Genomic DNA, 22,282 nt, shown 5'->3' with positions numbered 1-22,282 from the left:
GCAGCGAGTGGGGCGCCAGGATACGGCGGAGCGTTGCCATTGTGTCTGCAGCAAGTGAGGGGGAAAGTGACGAGGGAGCTCCAGCGGCGAGGGAGGTGAGCAGCTTATTTACTCTCCCCTCCCCAACAAAATCTATACAACCCCCTTCCCCCCCTACACACACACACACACCTTTGATGTTTGAGGGGTTATTTCTTAAGCTTTAACTCTGTGTCTTTTATCTCCTTGTGTGTTTTTTGTTGTATTATTGCGTGTATGTGGGCGGACTTGTAACATTGAACGCTCTTGTTGTTTCTGCGTGTATTGTAGCCAAATTGTATCCAAATTTAAATCGTTACATTTTGCTGTGTGTAATTAGTGTCCGGTCGCTCTGTGATACATTTTATCCTCGTCCTTTCCTGTTTATTTAAACGTGGCTCCTCCTGTGCTGACTGGCAGGCTGGGTTGTTTAAACCGTGTTACTATCCTGGTGCTCTGGTGCCTTGAGCTCTGGAGGGGGTTTGGATCCGATCACCATTTTGTCCTTTTGTGTGTGTATGTGTGTGTAAGAGAGAGAGAGTCTCTGTCACACACAATCACCCATGAAACGTGAGAGAATAGTGAAGGATTTGCCCTGCAAGACGAGGTGTGCGTGTGTTTATGTTTTTTTGCTTCACGCAATTTGGCCTTCTGCACTTTTTAAAAAAAAATAAGTTTTATCCCCCTCTCGCTCTGTCCTTGTCGGTTTGAACGGCAGAATTTAGAACTGATTTAAAATAATAGAAAACAAACGACTTCTTCTGGAGGAGAGGTCGGGTGTCCATGTTTGTGTTCCTTATTTTCGCTCTGTTTTTTTTTAAAAAGGGGGGAGGATACTTGTTTATATCGACTCTTGGTGGATTAATTTTACCGCTGAATCTACATTTTATTTTGTTTATGAGCATTTAAAAAAAAAATGTTAACAATTATTGAGTTTGAGTGCTTGAAGGCACGATAATGCGAGTCGGGTTTGCCTTTAAGTTTGCATCTTGAACTATGTTGATGCCAGAGTGGATTTTCTATCGGGAGTATTTTCTTATCGGGGGTATTTTTAAATTGCTGTGTAGTAGTTCTTGCTGTGTGTGTGTGTTTGTTGTTATAGTTGATCGCGTTTCCTCCTCACGTGGTGCGCACAAACGGCGGGGATTTGTAAATTTCAATTGAACGGAAGGGGGTCGATTTTTACTTTATGTTGGCGGGATTAGACCAAGGAGGTAAGGCATATAGGAACATTTTGGGATAACTCAGGCCTGCAATGTTTAATTCGATCGCAATCAAGGACTGAGTTTTCCGAGCATGCGTTTTGGAAGCAAAAAAAAAATCCAGATGTTTTCAATTCACGGTTCCACTATAAACTGAAGAAGGGTCTCGACCCATTCCTTCTCTCCTGAGATGCTGCCTGACCTGCTGAGTTACTCCAGCATTTTGTGAATAAATACCTTCGATTTGTACCAGCATCTGTAGTTATTTTCTTATACTATAAACTTTCGCTCAACAAAGTCAATTATCGATTTTTACTACTACTGATATTTTTATACCTCTTTCTACGCGTTTGTCGTTTATTCGTGATTTTCTTCTTTTTTTTTTAATGCTCCAGATATTTTTGTACGGGATTTTCAGGAATTTGGGCCAGTTCGGGTGATTCTTCTCTATAGGGGAGACAGACATTTGCCAATATTTAAGTAGTGCAAGAAAATAACTGCAGATGCTGGTACAAATCGAATGTATTTATTCACAAAATGCTGGAGTAACTCAGCAGGTCAGGCAGCATCTCGGGAGAGAAGGATAGGAATGGGATTCCTTCTCTCCCATTCCTTCTCTCCCGAGATGCTGCCTGACCTGCTGAGTTACTCCAGCATTTTGTGAATAAATGCCAATATTTAGGAATCTCCATCGGGGAACAAATTTTCTGAGGTGGAAATTTGTCTTCAAGCAATTGTTTCTGCCTGCCTTGTTGCCTAAAATAGATGTTTTTGTTGTGTTGAGTCTGTTGGGACCGATGTTGCGGGTTCCTTGCGTGAGGGCGGGAACAGTGTCTGGCCGGATTAAATTTTAGGTCCGGTCTAATGTAAAGTGAGAACTAACGCCGCTTTTGAATTAACCCCTCCGTGGCGGATGAAACGGCAAGGCACACAAACAAGGGCAGATGTAGAGATTTGTATGAGGCGGTTAAGTTCCCCGAGTGCACTGTCTGTAAATTGGAGAGTTGGGTTGTCCAGATTCAAACCCGGGGACTGCACAAGTTAGATACAGAGTAGAGTAGAGCTCCCTCCAAACTGTCCCGTCAAACAGGTACAGAAGAGGGCCATTTGGCCCTTCAAGCCTGTTCTGCCACTCACTAAAACGATTGGTTGGTTATCTCAATACTCCAGTTCTGCTCTCCCTTGAAGGCTTTTTGTAGAAATGTAACTACCTCCTCCTAAATTACAGTTGGTGTCTTGATCGCCATGGCTTTGAGATAGTGAATTGCTCACCACTCTCAGAGGACGTTTCTCCTTGTCTCGGGGAAGGTTTCGAGGACTCGAGGCCAAATGTGGCCAGATAGGATGAGTGTAGATGGGGCATCTTGGTTGGCAAGGGCAAGTTGGGCTGAAGGCCTATTTCCCTGCTCCGTGTGTGACTCTATCTTAGTCCTAAATCTTTTGCCCTCAATTTCAATTTGGATCCCACTCGTTCTTCTAGACTCGAGTGAATACGGGCCCAGTCAACCTAATCTAGCCTAGCACCCCAGGAATCTCTGGTGAACCTTTGTTGCACAGAGTTGTACAGCACAGGGAGGGGCCCTTGGGCCCATCATCAACATGTTGACCATACCCTATTTGCCTCGGCGATCGCTTCGTTCAACACCTGCGCTCGGTCCGCATTGACCAACCTGATCTCCCGGTGGCCGAGCATTTCAACTCCCCCTCCCATTCCCAGTCTGATCTTTCTGTCATGGGCCTCCTCCAGTGCCATAGTGAAGCCCACTGGAAATTGGAGGAACAGCACCTCATATTTCGCCTGGGCAGCTTGCAGCCCAATGGTATGAACATCGACTTCTCCAACTTTAGATAGTTCCTCTGTCCCTCTCTTCCCCTCCTCCTTCCCAGATCTCCCTCTATCTTCCTGTCTCCACCTATATCCTTCCTTTGTCCCGCCCCCCTGACATCAGTCTGAAGAAGGGTCTCGACCCGAAACATCACCCATTCCTTCTCTCCTGAGATGCTGCCTGACCTGCTGAGTTACTCCAGCATTTTGTGAATAAATACCTTCGATTTGTACGAGCACCTGCAGTTATTTTCTTGTACCCTATTTGCCTGCATTAGAACTGTACCCTGCCATTTTAAGTGCCTGGTTAAATACCTCTTAATGGCGGTGAGTGTATCTAATTCCATCATCACTTCTGGCAATGCATTCCTGATATCAACCACAATAGAAAAAACGTGCACCTTGGATTGCCTTTCAAAATTCTGAGGGGGTTTTTCCCCCTTAAAACTAAGTCCCCTTTATTTTTGATAGCCCCACCATGGAGAAAAAGATTTAGACTGGCTAGTCATCTTGTACACGTCTATCAGGTCATCTCTCCTTTGCTTCACGGGAAAATAGATGGTCGCATCACACCACATAACTAAAGTCCTCCAATCAAGAGTGTTTAATTGTCAGACGGGAACAATGAAATTCAAACTTGCTGTACCTTTACAGCACATTAAGACAACAAGACCTTGAATACATACACAATGATCAGTGTCTTGTCTTGTTGATACTGCACCAACCACCGCTGTTGGGCTATAAACGTGCAGTCCCAGTTATACTAGGGCGTAGAAACAAGGAACCGCAGGTGCTTTTTCTTTTACAAAAAAAAAGACCAATGTCCTGGAGTGACTCAGCGGGTTAGGCAGCATGTGTAGAAAGGAACTGCAGGTGCTCTTATATACTGAAGATAGACACAAAGTGCTGGAGTAACTTAGTGGGCCAGACTGCATACTTGGAGAAAATGGAAGGGTGATGTTTCCAGTCGGGTCTGAAGAAGGGTCCCGACCTGAAACTTCACCCATCCTTTTCCTCCAGAGATGCTGCCTGACCCACTGAGTTATTCCACCACTTTTGCCTTTCCACGGACTCTGTCTGAAGAAGGGTGCCCACCTGAAACGCCACCTGTTCGTGTTCACTGGGTATGCTGCCTGACCCAGTGAATCACTCCAGCGCTTCCTTTTTTTTCAGTTGTACCAGGGAATCAGATGATAATAGCACAACCTTTATACAAAGTCCATAATGGTTCCGAGCTGAGGGTAGGGTTTTGATTTAGGGGTATGTAGTATGCTTCAAGAGCCTGACGACTAATGTGAAGAAGCTGTTCTTGAACCTGGAGGTCATGGTTCTCAGACCCTGAACCCCTTCGTGATGGTTGCAGCGAGATGAGAACATGGCCTGGACGATTCTCAATGTAGGGCGAGTCCAGAACCAGGGGCCACAGTCTAAGAATAAAGGGGAGACCATTTAAAACTGAGGTGAGAAGAAACCTTTTCACCCAGAGAGTTGTGAATTTGTGGAATTCTCTGCCACAGAAGGCAGTGGAGGCCAATTCACTGGATTAATTTTAAAGAGTTTTAGTTAGATAAAGCTCTAGGGGCTAAGGGAATCAAGGGATATGGGACAGGCACAGGTTACTGATTATGAATGATCAGCCATGATCACAATGGCTCGAAGGGCCTAATGGCCTCCTCCTGCACCTATTTTCTATGTTTCTATGATTGTGTGGGGCTTTGTGATTAGCTGCCTTCCTGAGGCAGTGTTTCCTGTCGATCCCTTTGATGGCCGAGAGGTTGACACCTGTGATGGACTGGGCAATGGTCGCCATTTTCTGCCGCATTCATTGAGGCAAATGGTCTGGTGTATCTCCCCCGTTGCATCCTGGTATATCTTTACTATGTTGGGGGATCAGAAATGCGCGGAGAAGGCAGCGTAGGGGTTAATTGCCAGCTTAGCAGCCAGAGGATTTCATCTGGTGGGTGGCTGATTAATTGCCTGGTCGAGCTTGCCCCAGGTACGTAGGCGAGTAGTAGAAACTGGGAGGAGTTGATGAGAATAAAATGGCATTAGACTAGCACCAGTGTAACTACGTGCTTGATGTTTCAGCGTGGGCTCTGTGGATCAAAGGGCCTCTTCACCAGAATGACTCTTTGAAAATGCGCTGTGCATGATCTGAAGAAAGCTCCGCATAACTGTAGCAAGACATCCTTGGTCCTACTCAGAAGCTGCTTGCAATGGTCCAATGTACTTTAATGTTTAATTTGTTGCTGCATCTGTATTGGTTTCAATGTTTCCCCCTTGCACAACCCCGTGGCCGGTATAGACCACACAGCTCGACTGAAGAATAATTCCCCCTGCACTGTCCTGTCACACACCAAGGCCAGATGTTTTGTAAAACTTTCATCTGCCCCAACAATGTATTTTGGTTCAGAACTGAGGAGAGCACGTGATCAATTTAAGAAAGACACAAAATGCTGGAATAACTCAGCGGGACAGGCAGCATCCCGCTGAATTACTCCAGCAAGTTGTGTCTACCTTCGATTTAAACTAGCATCTGCAGTTCTTTCCGACACTTGATAAATTTAGCTTCGTTTAGAGGCACAGCGCCGAAACACTAATTCCACGCCAACCAGCCATCACCCTTACTCTAACACTATCCTACACGCTAGGGACAATTTACAATCTTTACCAAAGCCAATTAACCTACAAACTTGTATGTCTTTAGAGTGCGGGAGGAAACCGGAGCAATAGACACTACACAATAGGTGCAGGAGTAGGCCATTCGGCCCTTCGAGCCAGCACCGCCACTCAATGTGATCATGGCTGATCATTCTCAATCAGTACCCCGTTCCTGCCTTCTCCCCATACCCCCTGACTCCGCTATCCTTAAGAGCTCTATCTAGCTCTCTCTTGAATGCATTCAGAGAATTGGCCTCCACTGCCTTCTGAGGCAGAGAATTCCATATATTCACAACTCTGACTGAAATTGTTTTTCCTCATCTTCGTTCTAAATGGCCTACCTCTTATTTTTAAACTGTGGCCCCTGGTTCTGGACTCCCCCAACATTGGAAACATGTTTCCTGCTTCTAACGTGTCCAACCCCTTAATAATCTTATATATTTCGATAAGATCCCCTCTCATACTTCTAAATTCCATGTATACAATGTTTTATTTGTAAAACGTCCGGGAAAAGCATCGGGGGGAACAGTCATGGGTAGAACATACAAAACTCCGTACAAACAGTACCCGTAGTCAGGATCGGACCCAATTCTCAGCAGATTTCAGTGGAGATACAAGAGGATGCAGATGTTGGAATCTTGAGCAAAACATAGTGTGGGAGGAACTCAGCGGGTCAGGCAGCATCTGCGGTAGGAATGGGCAGCGTGGCGTTTTGTGTCGGGACTGAAGAAGGGCCCCAATCCGAAATGTCACCCGTCCATTCCCACCAAAGATGCTGCCTGTCCATCCAGCACTATGGTTTCAACAACATAATGTGACTGTGAGCTAGTTTTCGTTGGAGGTGGAGTTGGTAACCTTAAATTCCATATGTAAAAATCTCGGGTAATCTGTCCTGGACCTAGCACATGTGTTAATCGGGAAGAAGTCCCAACACTGCCTCTCCTTTCTTAGAAGTTTAAAGAGATTTGACACGGGGCTGGGACTATCCCAACATTTAAGAAACAGTTACACAGGTACGTGGATCGGACAGGTTTGCAGGGATATGGATCAAACGCAGGCAGGTGTGACTAGTGTCGCTGGGATATGTTGGCCGGCGTGGGCAAGTTGGGCCGAAAGGCCTGTCCACGATCTATGACGGAAATAGATTACTCAGTTCCTTTTTTAGTTTATTGTTATGTGTACAGAGGTACAGTGCAAGACAACACATCGAGCCATTCACAGTGTACAGATACACGATGTGCTCAAACCTCTATAGATGTACTCTTAGAAAGTATCGTGACTGGTTGCATCATGGCCTGGTATGGCAATTCCAATACATAGGGGTGCAAGATGCTGCAGATTGGTGAACTTGGTCCAGTCATCCCTGACACCCCACTCTACTATTAAAAGCATTTGCATGAGGTGCTGCCTCAGAAGGAACCGTTTATCATCAAGGATCCCCACCACCCGGGTCATGCCCTCTTCTCACTGCTACTGGCAGGCAGGAATCTAACAGTCCCATGCCACCAGTTTCAGGAACAGCTATTTTCCTACAACCAACAGGTTCTTAAACAGACCAGCACAACCCTAATGGTAGCTCAGCAACAGGACACTACCAACCACTGCATGCACCATGTTCACCAAGAAGCATGATCCTGCTCAAGAACTTGAGCATGGTTCTTGCTTTGCGAATTGTGTTTTCTATTGATGTTTGGTTTTTGCACAGTCTTTTATTTTGATGTCTTGTAGAATTTTGGTGTTATTTGTGTTGTGTGTTGTGCAAGGTCTGTGAGCCTGTCACACTCCTGCAGACAGGATTTATATTGTACCTGTGCCTCACCATACTTGTGCCTGTGACAATAAACCCAATTCGACTCGACAGAACACAGCCGTTGCAGAAAATATGAAATAAAATAACTTGCAGTAAATATTCGGATCAGGTAGCGTTGGTGGAGTGAGAAAAAAACAGAATTAATGTTAGAGGCAATAATGTTGCATTGAAACCGGACCAGTCCTGTCCCGAAACGTCACCTATCCATGTTCTCCAGAGAAGCTGCCTGACCCGCTGAGTTTCTCCAGCACTCTGTGAAACGTCACCTATCCGTGTTCTCCAGAGACGCTGCCTGACCCGCTGAGTTACTTCAGCACTCTGTGAAACGTCACCTATCCGTTTACTCCAGAGATGCTGCCTGACCCACTGAGTTTCTCCAGCACTTTGTCTCCTGATTATTTGCAACTTGAATTCAATACACGCAGTTCCCCGGTTACTTAAGGGTTCCGTCTATGAGCACTGTCTGTAAGCCAATTTCTCAAGTCGGAAATATCCATTTTCTACAGGTACCAATTGCTGTAATTCTTCCATTTCATCTAGCATTCACCCTAACACTATCTATAATTGAACAAAGGGAATAGAGCACTGTCTGCAGTTATTAACGAATACCACAAAATATTATTACGATTACTCTCTTGAAAACCCATTTTAAAATGTATGGGAGAATTTACCTTGTGTCGGATTTCTGTAACAAGGGTCTCGACCCGAAATGTCACCCGTACCTTCTCTCCAGAGATGCTGCCTGACCCTCTGAGTTACTCCAACATTTTGTGTCTAACCTCGGGATTCTAGTGTGCCCAGATGGAGAATGATGTGGTGTTCCTCAAGCTTGCATTAGGCTTCAAGAGGGGCAGTGCAGGTGGCCAAAGAAGATTCACCTTAGGAATAGGACGGAGATGTGAAGTGACAGACACTTGGAAACGTGATGACCTCGGTCGTTGGTTTCTCCAAGGTGCAGGAGAGCCCACCAGCCCATGAAATTATTGGTGGAATTGAATTATTGCTTCACTCAAAAGGGTTGTTTGGTTCGCTGGATGCTGCAAGATTTTAGATTTTTTTAGAGATAACAAGGCAGGTGTTGCATCTCCTGCTGTGGCCTGGGACAGACACTGCCTTTGAAGGCAGCAATGGGTGGATGTGGAAGTGTATATCGGAGAGTTACCGAGGTGATGGTCCCTTTGGGACTGAAAGGGCAGCGGAAACTTGTCTGCTGGTGGAATATCATTGAAGGTGATGGAAATAACGGGAGGAAAAGCTGCAGAATGTGGAGGGCGGCAGGAGCACCCGGAGAAAACCGGAGCACCCGGAGAAAACCCACATAGGTCACGGGGAGAATGTTCAAACTCCGTACAGACAGCACCGGTAGTCAGGATCGAACCTGGGTCTCTACCGCTGTGCCACCTTGCCACCCAGCACTCCTTTTGTAAACCAACATCTGGGAGTGCCTTGGGTCCTGGTTAATTGGTTAGCATGATTTTCACTGTACCTCGGTACACATGACAATAAACTAAACTAAGATGTAGCCTTTTTGCCTGGGACCACGAGTAAAGAATAAACTGGCAGGTGTGAGTGTGATTGGGTTGAATATCCGACACAAGGGTGGAGCTGGGCAATGCAGTTTCTCCTGTCATTAAGTCGGGCTGCCTCTTGGTGTTGAGGGAGATGTTTGCTGTCAGTTGTCTCAATTGCACAAGTCTCCTTGGTGTCTACGCAGAAGGTTCAGCCGCAGGCTGGGTGGGGCCTGTGGGACTGCTTTTGCAAGGCAGCCTGATTACTGCAATTTGCTGGTGTGTTAAACGCGGTTCAGGAAGGTGCTGTGGGGCCTAACCCAGGGTAGCTGGGGCCTAACCCAGGGTAGCTGGGGCCTAGCCCAGGGTAGCTGGGACTAGCCCAGGGTAGCTGGGGCCTTTGGAGTATCCTGGGCATTGCACTGTTGATTGTCCCCCATCAGGTACGTGAAGAGGAAAAAAATAGTCAAGGCAAATGTGGGTCCCTTGAAGACAGAAGCAGGGGAATTTATTATGGGGAACAAAGAAATGGCAGACGAGTTAAACCGTTACTTTGGATCTGTCTTCACTGAGGAAGATACACACAATCTCCCAAATGTTCTAGGGGCCGGAGAACCTAGGGTGATGGAGGAACTGAAGGAAATCCACATTAGGCAGGAAATGGTTTTGGGTAGACTGATGGGACTGAAGGCTGATAAATCCCCAGGGCCTGATGGTCTGCATCCCAGAGTACTTAAGGAGGTGGCTCTAGAAATAGTGGAAGCATTGGAGATCATTTTTCAATGTTCTATAGATTCAGGATCAGTTCCTGTGGATTGGAGGATAGCAAATGTTATCCCACTTTTTAAGAAAGGAGGGAGAGAGAAAACGGGTAATTATAGACCAGTTAGTCTGACATCAGTGGTGGGGAAGATGCTGGAGTCAATTATAAAAGACGAAATTGCTGAGCATTTGGATAGCAGTAACGGGATCATTCCGAGTCAGCATGGATTTACGAAGGGGAAATCATGCTTGACAAATCTACTGGAATTTTTTGAGGATGTAACTAGGAAAATTGACAAGGGAGAGTCAGTGGATGTGGTGTACCTCGACTTTCAGAAAGCCTTCGACAAGGTCCCACATAGGAGATTAGTGGGCAAAATTAGGGCACATGGTATTGGGGGTAGGGTACTGACATGGATAGAAAATTGGTTGACAGACAGAAAGCAAAGAGTGGGGATAAATGGGTCCCTTTCAGAATGGCAGGCAGTGACCAGTGGGGTACCGCAAGGTTCGGTGCTGGGACCCCAGCTATTTACGATATACATTAATGACTTAGACGAAGGGATTAAAAGTACCATTAGCAAATTTGCAGATGATACCAAGTTGGGGGGTAGTGTGAATTGTGAGGAAGATGCAATAAGGCTGCAGGGTGACTTGGACAGGTTGTGTGAGTGGGCGGATACATGGCAGATGCAGTTTAATGTAGATAAGTGTGAGGTTATTCACTTTGGAAGTAAGAATAGAAAGGCAGATTATTATCTGAATGGTGTCAAGTTAGGAGGAGGGGGAGTTCAACGAGATCTGGGTGTCCTAGTGCATCAGTCAATGAAAGGAAGCATGCAGGTACAGCAGGCAGTGAAGAAAGCCAATGGAATGTTGGCCTTCGTAACAAGAGGAGTTGAGTATAGGAGCAAAGAGGTCCTTCTACAGTTGTACCGGGCCCTGGTGAGACCGCACCTGGAGTACTGTGTGCAGTTTTGGTCTCCAAATTTGAGGAAGGATATTCTTGGGCTTGTATACACTGGAATTTAGAAGGATGAGGGGGGATCTTATTGAAACATATAAGATAATTAGGGGATTGGACACATTAGAGGCAGATAACATGTTCCCAATGTTGGGGGAGTCCAGAACAAGGGGCCACAGTTTGAGAATAAGGGGTAGGCCATTTAGAACGGAGATGAGGAAGAACTTTTTCAGTCAGAGGGTGGTGAAGGTGTGGAATTCTCTGCCTCAGAAGGCAGTGGAGGCCAGTTCGTTGGATGCTTTCAAGAGAGAGCTGGATAGAGCTCTTAAGGATAGCGGAGTGAGGGGGTATGGGGAGAAGGCAGGAACGGGGTACTGATTGAGAGTGATCAGCCATGATCGCATTGAATGGCGGTGCTGGCTCGAAGGGCTGAATGGCCTACTCCTGCACCTATTGTCTATTGTCTATTGTCTATTATCTCCTGCCCTCGTCCACAGTTGGTTCCTCACCACTGCACTGCATCGACAGTGCCTTGCTTCCTCAATCTTTTTTGCACTACTGGTGACATTTTAATAGAACATTCTAGAAACGCCCTCTTTATCTAACAGCAGGGGGTCCACCCCTGTGCACGACGGTGGAACTGAAACCAACTGCATGGCTTGTAGTTTTCTGTGTTGTGACCGGTGCCGATCTTGGCTGACTAAAGCTGACGGGGGGAGTTAAACTGTTATCAATGTCAGTTTAAGCCTGCCAGATGTTGATGGTGCCTGTCACTGACTTGTGTTGCTCTGCGATTATCCTGGATCTCTTGTCGCAGTCTTGTGAAGTCCAAATGGTGCCATCTGCAGCTGTTGAAGTAATTCAGCGCCAGGGCTGTCCTCTGTTTTCAGTCTGAAGAAGGGTCTTGACCCAAAACGTCACCCATTTCCTTCTCTCCAGAGATGCTGCCTGTGTCGCTGAGTTACTGCACCATTTTGTGTATCCTGTTTTCAGTCAATGGGTGGCAAAGTGGTGCACCGGGTAGAATTGGTGCCTTGCACCACCAGAGACCTGGGTTCAATCCCGACTCTGGGTGCTGTCTGCACGGAGTTTGTACATTCTCTCAGTGACCTGTGTGGCTCTGGTTCCCTCCCACACTCCGAAGATGTACAGGTTTGTAGACTAATTGGCTTGGTATAATTGTAAATTGTCCCTGGTGTGTGTACGATCGTGTTGGTGTGCAGGGATTGCTGGTCGGCGTGGACTCGATGGGCCTGTTTCCTCACTGTATCTTTAAACTAAAACTAAACTGCAGTTGGATGTTGGGTTAGGGCTAGGGTGAGGCACAACCTCCAATGCTTGCCTTTTTTTAAAATTTGAAAACAAAATCAATCCGTTGCATTTCCACCAACGGGATCCCACCACTAGCCACATCTTCCCATTGCTGCAGAGACCGTTCCTTCTGCAACTCCCTGGTTAACTTGTCCCTTCCCACACAAAACATTCCCCTGCAACCGCTGGAGGAAGATACCTCCTCCCCCCCCCCGACTCCGTCAATGGCCCTGACAGTCCTTTCAGGTGAGGCAGAGGTTCACTTGCACCTCCTCCAACCTCTTCTACTGTTCCAGGTGTGGGCTCCTGCATATCAGCGAGACTAAACGCAGGCTTGACAATCGTTATGCTGAACAGTCCGCCTAGTCCTACGCGATCTCACCAGGTTGCTAAACATTTTAACTCCTCCTCCCATTCCCACGCTGACCTTTCTGTTCCGGCGCTCCTCCGCTGTCAGATTGAGGCCCAAAGTAAATTGGGGGAACAGCGCCTCATGGGGTAGCTTACAACCCAGCGGTATGAATATGGATTTCTCTCCAAGTAACCCTGCTTTCCCTCCCCCACCCTAGTTCTCTGACTAGTTTCACTGTCCTTCCCCTCGGGCAACAACGGACCATTCTACTTTTACTTGAGCATCGTCTTCTTTGATCTGTCCTTTTCACACCTTACCCGCCCATTTCTCTAGTTTCCCTCTCCCGACTCAAGTCTGAAGAAGGGTCTCAACCTGAAATGTCACCCATTCCTTCTCTCCAGAGATGCTGCCTGTCTCGCTGAGTTGCTCCAGCATTTTGTGTCTTACCAGGTTTGTAGGTGAATTGGCTTCTGCAAACTGTCCCCAGTGTCCAGCATAGAACTGGCGTTCGGGGCGATTGTTGGTCGATGCGGCCTCGGTGGGCCGAGGGTCTGTTTCCACACTATATCTCTAAACTAAATATCTCGGAGAAGAATGTCCTACTCCAGGATCAAAGTTGGTACCGTGTAAAACCGTGGGTTATCTCGCATTTTTGTCAGTTTACCACAATGTTTATGCAGCAGCAACAACTTCAGCACTCGGGCACTCGGGGAATTTAAATTCAGCTTATTCTTCTTATTCTTCTTATCGTGTCCACAGCCAAAACTGAACACAACTCTTAGCAATATCATTGTTCTCTGCGAGCTCCTCAGCTTTGCATTCGTGCTCCAATAGAGGACATCTCAATAGGCGCTCCATAGTTTGTGGTTCAGTGCCACATATGCAGATGACGTCTTCAGTGTCTCTTTAACCCCGCTTCTTGAGAGTCGCTTTACAACGACCAGTACCAGCTCTCAATCTGTTGAGGCATTTCCATTCAGCCCAGCTTGATCAGCTAATTAACTAGTTAGAATCATGAGAAGAATAGATTGGGTAGACGCCTAGAGTCTCTTGCCCAGAGTGGGGAAATCGAGAAGTAGATTTAAAGGGGGGGGGGGAGATTTATTAAGAATCCGAGGGGTAACTTTTTCATGCAAAGGGTGGTAGGTGTAAGGAACAAACTTAAGGAACGAACTGTCAGAGGAGGGGGTTGAGGCAGGTACTTTTGCAACTTTTAAGTAACATTTTAACGGGTGCATAGATAGGACAAATTGTATACATTGGAATTTATATCATATCATATCATATATATACAGCCGGAAACAGGCCTTTTCGGCCCACCAAGTCCGTGCCGCCTAGCGATCCCCGTACATTAACACTATCCTATACCCACTAGGGACAATTTTTACATTTTACCCAGCCAATTAACCTACATACCTGTACGTCTTTGGAGGATTTAAAAGGATGAGAGGGGATCTTATCGGAACGTATAAGATTATTAAGGGGTTGGACACGTTAGAGGCAGGAGACATGTTCCCAATGTTGGGGGAGTCCAGAACCAGGGGCCACAGTTTAAGAATAAGGGGTAGGCCATTTAGAACAGAGATGAGGAAAAACTTTTTTAGTCAGAATTGTGAATCTGTGGAATTATCTGCCTCAGAGGGCAGTGGAGGCCAATTCTCTGAATACATTCAAGAGAGAGCTTGATAGAGCTCTTAAGGATAGCGGAGTCAGGGGGTATGGGGAGAAAGCAGGAACGGGGTACTGATTGAGAATGATCAGCCATGATCACATTGAATGGCGGTGCTGGCTCGAAGGGCCGAATGGCCTACTCCTGCACCTATTGTCTATTGACAGGTTTGGAGGGATATGGGCCAAACACAGGTAGGTAGGGCGAGTGAGGATGGGACAATGTTGTCCAGTGTGGGCAAGTTGGGCCGAAGGGCCTGTTTCCGCACTGTAAGATTCTCTACAGTATTTTGGTGACCGTAACGATGAAACCTGCACGTTGTGGAAAAAGCCATCTGGCGCACGGTCCTTTAAAGATTTCCATCTTTAAAGGACCGTGCGCCAGATGGCTTTTTCTAGCCACTCTTAAGGTGAATACAGACCCACTGTAACCTGGTTGGCTCCTTGCCACCGAGTTCAAGGGCAAATAATGATGAACAATAAATGTCGGTTTGACTAGTGACATCAACATCATGTGAATGAATTTACAACAAAAAAAAACTCTGAAATCTAATACCCGTTTAGACATCAAATGACTTGAAATACCAATGTGTGCAAATTAATGCATTTGTATCAATTCAGCGTAACTATTTTTGGAAGGAGCACAAATCCATGATTTTGTTTTCCCCTGACATGGTGCTGTTTGCTGATTTTTGGATCGGCGCTTGGATGAGGGGGAGGGGGCGCCTTGTGATGCTTTTGTTTCTTTAATTCCCTCTCCTTGTGCTTACGTAGGAAGGTGTGTGGTATACTGAAGGTGGAACATGGCACGTACCAAGCAGACAGCTCGTAAATCTACCGGTGGCAAGGCCCCTCGCAAGCAGCTGGCCACCAAAGCAGCGCGCAAAAGTGCGCCGTCAACTGGGGGTGTCAAGAAGCCCCATCGTTACAGGTAAGACGCGTGCTGGCTTGATTTGTGGGGCTAGGAAGCTGGACAGCGATTAGTTACAAGGGCAAAAAAAACATCAACCCCACTTTGCACGATCATAGAGTCATGCAGCACAGGTAACGGGCCTATGTCGACCAAGATGCCCCCATCTATGCTAGTCCCAGCTGCCTGCTTTTAGCCCACATCCCTGAAAACCTTTCCTATCCATGTACCTGTCCAAGGTGTACAGGCCACCTAACAGTAGTAGTAGAGTTGGGGATGGCATCAAACAGGAAATTAGAAATGCGTGCAACAAAGGTAAAACAGTTATAATGGGTGACTTCAATCTACATATAGATTGGGTGAATCAAATTGGCAGAGGTGCTGAGGAAGAGGATTTCTTGGAATGTATACGGGATAGTTTTCTAAGCCAACATGTAGAGGAACCAACGAGAGAGCAGGCTATTCTAGACTGGGTATTGAGTAATGAGGAAGGGTTAGTTAGCAGTCTTGATGTGCGTGGCCCCTTGGGCAAGAGTGACCATAATATGGTTGAGTTCTTCATTAGGATGGAGAGTGACAGGCTAGATGCAGGAAGATTGTTCCCAATGTTGGGGAAGTCCAGAACAAGGGGTCACAGTTTAAGGATAAGGGGGAAGTCTTTTAGGACCGAGATGAGAAAGTTTTTTTTCACACAGAGTGGTGAATCTGGAATTCTCTGCCACAGAAGGTAGTTGAGGCCAGTTCATTGGCTATATTTAAGAGGGAGTTAGATGTGGCCCTTGTGGCTAAAGGGATCGGGGGTATGGAGAGAAGGCAGTTACGGGATACTGAGTTGGATGATCAGCCATGATCATATTGAATGGCGGTACAGGCTCGAAGGGCCGAATGGCCTACTCCTGCACCTATTTTCTATGTTTCTAAATGTATTTTAAATGCTGTTCTACATCTGCCCCAACTGCCTCTTTCAGCTTGCTGCACTTACCCACCACCCTCTGGAAATGTTGCCCCTCGGGTTCCTATTAAATCTTTCCCTCGTAAACTGTTTCTTGATTTCCCTACCCGGGCAAATGAATCTGTAAATTCTCCCTATTTATTCCCCTCCATTGCCCTCATCGCTGGGCAATAGAAAGCGGATAGCTCCTCCTTGGAATTACTGAGCTACTGAGCGATCCTTTTTGTTGTTCAAGTGACCTCTTAGCAAACACTTTCCAACTCTTGATCACTCGGATGACCAATCTAGAGGGCCCATGGCTTGATTAGCTCGAAGGCTCGAATGGCCTACTCCTGCACCTATTTTCTATTAAGATGGTCGGAGCAACAGGAATCTATTTTTGTTGCAAAAATGATTAACGGAATTTACCTCAAGGAGGGTAATATTTCAAGAATGCAGGATAACATTTGTGTTTCATGTTTTCTCATGACAAATGAGGAGCGCATGTGGTCCGTCTTTGCAAGACTTGCGCAAGGATAGTTGAATCTTGGAATAATTGCGGAGAGATCACAATGTAATGGGTTTGGTAGGCAAGGTGGTTGGAAGGACTGGTTGGAAGGTCTTTAATGGTTGAGGCACAGAATGCAAGGAGGTCATGAAGGACCGGTATAAAATAACAGTAGTTACGATTGTAGCACTGTGTACTGGTCTGGCCACAGGAAGGGTGTGTTAGCACTACAGAGTAGATTTGTGTGCTGCTGGTTGGAGAACTGCAGTCAAGAATGAAGATTAACTCGGCTTCCTTATTTTAAGAGGGGAAGGAAGACACAGGAGACTGAGAGGTCATTTGATTGAGTCATATAAGATTGAAAGGGCTACATGAGGTGAAGAGGGTTGTGTCCTTCATCAGTCTTTTAACTAGGGGACTTTGCATTTGAAGTCAATAGGTGGACGGATTAGAGGGGAAGACAAGAAAATAAATTTAATCCAGAGACAAACGGGAATTTGGAATTCACTGCTTAAAACTGCCTCAGAAGGCAGTTCTCTGAATGCATTCAAGAGAGGGCTAGATAGAGCTCTTATAGTGGAGTCAGGGGGTATGAGGAGAAGGCAGGAACGGGTTACTGATTGAGAATGATCAGCCATGATCACATTGGATGGCGGTGCTGGTTCGAAGGGCCGAATGGCCTCCTGCACCTATTGTCTAAAAGTTGAGACCAGCAGGGCTACAGACTGAATTAGGATGAAGGATTAGACCAAACATTTTTGGCCTGCACAATTACTAAAGGTTTTACAAAATGCTGGAGTAACTCAGCAGGTCAGGCAGCATCTAGGAGAGAGGGAATGGGTGACGTTTTGGGTCGAGACCCTTCCTCAGACTGAGGAAGGGTCTCGTCCCGAAACGTCACCCATTCCCTCTCTCCTAGATGCTGCCTGACCTGCTGAGTTACTCCAGCATTTTGTGATACCTTTGATTTGTACCAGCATCCTAAGGTTTTGATGATTTACTGTTGCCCGCCATGCTTCAGCCAAGCGGCTGATGGAATCTAATGACTACTGGGATGGTGAGGATGGGCTATCCCACAGGTGACGTGGTGGACCTCTGGTGGCCTGTTGCTTTTAGTGTTCTTGTCTACCGTTCCTTTCGTCTTTCCCAGGCCAGGGACTGTGGCCTTGCGCGAGATCCGCCGTTACCAGAAATCGACGGAGCTGCTGATCCGTAAGCTGCCCTTCCAGCGCCTGGTGCGTGAAATCGCCCAGGACTTCAAGACGGACCTGCGCTTCCAGAGTGCAGCGATCGGTGCCCTCCAGGTACATTGCTAAGTCCTGGGGTAGGGGTGGGGAACGGACTGACTGACCCATTCCTGGGTGGGGCTGTACGCTCCTCCCACTGTCAGTTGAGAGGTGGTCATGGAGGGAGGCGGAGTGGTGCAGCCGGTAGAGCTGAGCACCAGAGAACCGCATTGGATTCTGACCTCGGTTGCTGTCTGGGGAGTTTGCTAATTTCCCCAGCTCCTCAGAGTGCTCCAGGTTCTCTAATGACTACTGGGATGGTGAGGATGGGCACATACAAAAGACATGCAGGTTTGTAGATTGTAGAAACAAGGAGTGTTGTTGTCAGTCTGAAGTATGGTCTCGGCCTGGGGTTGCCAACTATCTCGCTCCCAAATACGGTACAAGGTGACGTCGCCGCCCCGCGCCCAGGTCCCGCTCCATCTATGGCGTCCGCCTGGGCCGGGAGGCGGGTTGTTACGCAACCTCCGTTAGGCAAACACACTCCGTTAGCCTACACTGTCGTGGTCCACAGCGGCCCGCGGGGCGAATACGGACAAGGGTGGTCTCGTGTGGGACAAACCAATTTAACCCAAAATACGGGATGTCCCGGCTAATACGGGACAGTTGGCAACCCTGCCTCGACCAGAAACGTCCCCAGGTTCTCCAGAGATGCTGCCTAACCTGCTGAGTTACTCCAGCGGTTTGTGCCCTTTTAGGGCTGCAGGTTAATTGGCCGCTGTGAACTAAAAACATGTCCCTAGTGTGTCGGAGGACACTGGCGGTGCAGCCGGTAGAGCTGCTGCTATACGGCGCCGGAGAACACACTGTGATGTTTATGTTTTGAGTTTGATTCATGGCATGTTTTTATTCTCTCTTCCCCCCCCCCCCCCCCAAATTGCAGGAGGCGAGCGAGGCCTACCTTGTCGGCCTCTTTGAGGACACCAACCTGTGCGCCATCCACGCCAAGCGAGTCACCATCATGCCCAAGGACATCCAGCTGGCGCGTCGCATACGCGGCGAGCGGGCCTGAGGCGGCTCCAGGGAGGGAAGGAGGGAGGAGGTCGGGGTGGCCTTCCCTCCTCTGCCCTCGTCCAGTAGTTATGTCGACTGTTCTAGAATTTTTTTTTCTCTCCGAGGAAACTGTCGCTGTTCTAACTCCTTCCTTGGGGGGGGAGGGAGGGGGGGTTGCGGGTTTGGGGCAGAATTGTATGACTTTTATTTTCTCTCTCTCTCTCTCTCTCTCTCTCTCTCTTTGTCTCTGTCCACGCTGGTGAATTAGGGCTCGGTGCTTCGGCCCAAGTGTGAGGGGGGTCGTCGTGCTGGGCCGCATCCACTGCGCCTGCGCGCCCCCAGTTCCCGCCACTTTTGCCGGCCGCCCGCCTTCTGCGCATGCGTCCGGCTTCCCGACCCCCGCCTTCTGCGCGTGCGCCCCGGCTCTGTCTTACCGGCCGCGCATGCGCCCTGCTCTCCCCGGCTCTTGCCCTGCGCCGACGCGTCCCTTTCCCGCCGCCACCAACTGCCAAACTCCCCGGGCGTGCGCCGGCTCCGGCCGCCATCTTAGGTTCTCCCCCCATCCGAAGAGGAGGTGGAGGAGAAGACGAAGCGCCCCTGTCGTTGGGAACCTCCTCCCCGGGATAGCTAAGTCGGAGGAAGTAGGTGGTGTTGCGGTGGTGGAATGGGGTAGGCCTGCCCCATGTCGCTCTTTCGCTGGGCGGGTGAGTCGGAGGAAAGGCTCAGCAATGGCGGCGGCGGGCGAGTGATTTGAGGGGAGGGACGGACCGGGACGAGCGGCGCCCCACGTGACCCGAGGGCGCAGTAACCCGGCCCCGCCATGTGAGGGCGCGGCGGCGGGGCTTTGTGTGTGATTGCTCGCTGTGGACATCTGCTGGCCGGGGTCAGCACTGCAGGAGGCCAATCCCCCCCCCATACCCTGTGCATTGGAGGGTCATCTCTGAGCTGGGGCATTGAATATCTATCTCATGCCATTCCTCCCCAGACATAGACACACAATGCTGGAGTAACTCACCGGGGGGGACAGGCAGCATCTCTGGAGAGTAGGAATGGGTGACGTTTTGGGTCAAGACCTTACTTCAGACTCGAAACGTCACCCATTCCACCTTCTTCAGAGATGCTGCCTGTCCCACTGAGTTACTCCGGCATTTTGGGTCTCTGTTGTAAACCAGCATCTGCGTTTCCTTTCTACCCATCTCTCCTTCCCCCCCCCCCCCAGAGCTGCACATTGCATTCAATCATACCTTAGTGGGACGGTAGGGGGGAGGGAAAGTAGATGTCACAAAGTCTATCCTTACATTTTCCCTTCCTCACTCCCCTCAACACCCCAAGAATTAGAAACTCTTCCCCCACTCCCAGCACCAAATTATATTGCCCAGATGCGTCACTCTCTTGCCTTGGTGAAGTGGGCCCAAAGTACCAATGGCCACCTTGAGTTTTATAATAAATTTTATACTACTGCAAAGCAAAAAAATATTTTTCCATTGCTGACATTAACTGCGGTAATTTAAAAGGACAAAAAAAAAGCAATGACAAATGGTGCTTACCTTTTACCTCCAAGCCATGGGATGACAAAGCTGTTTTTTTTTTTTTTACTGCATCTCATGGCTACCTGCTCTTTCCGCGGCCATGATAGGGCTGGTGGATTGGGATAATATTTGAGTTGTTTCTATTCTTGGTGTTTATGTTTTTTAATGAAACCTGTTGTTTGGAGTTTTTTTTTAACATTTCGGCCTCTCTCTCTCTCTCTCTCTCCTGTTTTTGTTGGGAAGAGTTATTTTTGATGGGGGGGCTCGCCCCGATATATTTTTAACCCCCCCCCCCCCCTTTCTCTCTGTAAACTAAATCCCTAGGGGGGGGGGAAAGCAATTCATTCAAAATTACCGTTTCCTATGTGAAACCAGTGTCTGAATTCTGTGGTGGCTGGGGAGCAAAGAACCTGGTTCTTCATTGTTGAATGAGATTATTTCAGAATCTGGATTATCCAAGCTTGTCTGTAAACTTTTGTCTGTGTGGCCGGTTGGCTTTAAAAGAAAATCTCTCGCCCACCAGATGCACGGTGTGAGTGTCTCTCTGGGGGGGGGGGGGGGAGGGGAGGTTTGCATCAGCCTTGCAAAGGCTGGTTGGGCAAGATCAGCCATAATCTCACCATTTAGGGCCCTGAATGGAGGTGAGCCCCTTGCACATAAAATGGAGGTCTCCATGGTCCGCTGACTGTTCAGGCTGCACTGACGAGGGAACTGTGATCATGGTTCAAGATGGGCATGGGCTTATCAGCACAAACCCGGTGTTTATTAGCGATGGTGTTGGGCAGTGTGGGAACAAGAGATTAGGGCTGAATCATGGTGCGGGGATAATATTTAGTCTATCTCTGCCCTAAAATGGTGTACAAGTACCATTACTCTATCTAACCTGTGTTATCTCTGCCTTGAGAATGTGTTAAGGGACTGGGTAGAGAGAGAGAGAGAGAGAGAGAGAGAGAGAGAGAGGGGTGTAGTCTTGTCTCTGCTTTGCAAATCCCCCCCCCCCCATCAAGATCACTGAGCATAACCATTGTTTTAAAAAATACTGTCTGCCATCTAGCCTCTAGGCTGCTCCCCTCCCGCCCGCGCTCCCTTCCCTCTACTCTGAAAGGAAAATGATTAAAACGCCTCCCACACTTGCAGCACGAGTTTCTCTAGTTCACAGCACAGTCCAGGGTATTTTATAATCCAGTCTTTAAATCTTTCATATCAACTACACTAGAAAAAGAAAATGTTTGTAGAAAGGGTTTTATTTGTGTTTTAAAAAGAAAAATAAATCTAAACCTGTTTGTATTTGTCTTTCTGAAGAGATTTCTTCAACCGTATTCATGACCTGTCTGCTCTCTCTTCTGTGACTGCTGTCTTCTCTTTCTCTGACTATCTTGTACACATTACTATTAAAAGCGTGAAATCTGAAGGCTGAGTTGTGGTTTGTTATTTTTCACCCGTTCAAGCGTCTTTCCCTAAGCTCTTCGACGTTGAGATTGCAACCACTGCTCTAGCTTGTCGTTCCCTCTCCCTACCCATGAAAACTTGACCTGTTCCTGCTATTAAACTAGATCAGGACCTGTCTGATTTTTTTTAGATTTAGAGATACTACGCAGAAACAGGCCCTTTGGCCCACCGGGTCCACGCCGCCATGCGATCCCCGCACATTAACACCATCCTACACCCACTAGGGACAATTTTTACATTTGCCCAGCCAATTAACTTACCTGTACGTCTTTGGAGTGTGGGAGGAAATCGAAGATCTCGGAGAAAACTCACGGGGAGAACGTACAAACTCCGTACAGACGGTGCCCGTAGTCAGGATCGAACCCGAGTCTCTGGCGCTGCATTCGCTGTAAGGCAGCAACTCTACCGCTGCGCCACCGTGCCGCACTTTTTACAAAACAGAGTCTGGGTCTCACCCTACCTTATAAACAATAAAAATAAGTCTATATTAAGACATGAAACATTAAGTCAGGGTTATTTTCCCCCCAAATGCTGCCTGATATATTAAATATATTCAGGTTTCTCTAAAAGACACACAATGCTGGAGTAACTCCAG

General features: G+C 47.7%; 1 protein-coding gene across 1 annotated transcript; it reads left to right on the top strand.

The window, feature by feature from the left end:
- On the top strand, nt 1-21,649 carry LOC144609347 (histone H3.3A). The gene is made up of 4 exons (XM_078427778.1): nt 1-95; nt 14,856-15,012; nt 17,581-17,734; nt 18,600-21,649. The coding sequence occupies exons 2-4, from the start codon at nt 14,885-14,887 to the stop codon at nt 18,726-18,728; spliced, it is 411 nt and encodes a 136-aa protein (XP_078283904.1). The 5' UTR covers nt 1-95; nt 14,856-14,884; the 3' UTR covers nt 18,729-21,649.
- The last annotated feature ends 633 nt before the right edge of the window (nt 21,650-22,282 follow it).

Source organism: Rhinoraja longicauda, chromosome 34, assembly GCF_053455715.1.
Source record: "Rhinoraja longicauda isolate Sanriku21f chromosome 34, sRhiLon1.1, whole genome shotgun sequence".
NCBI classification, from domain to species: Eukaryota; Metazoa; Chordata; class Chondrichthyes; order Rajiformes; family Arhynchobatidae; genus Rhinoraja; species Rhinoraja longicauda.
Note: the sequence above shows the minus strand (reverse complement) of the source record. Positions and strands in the feature narration are given on the sequence as shown.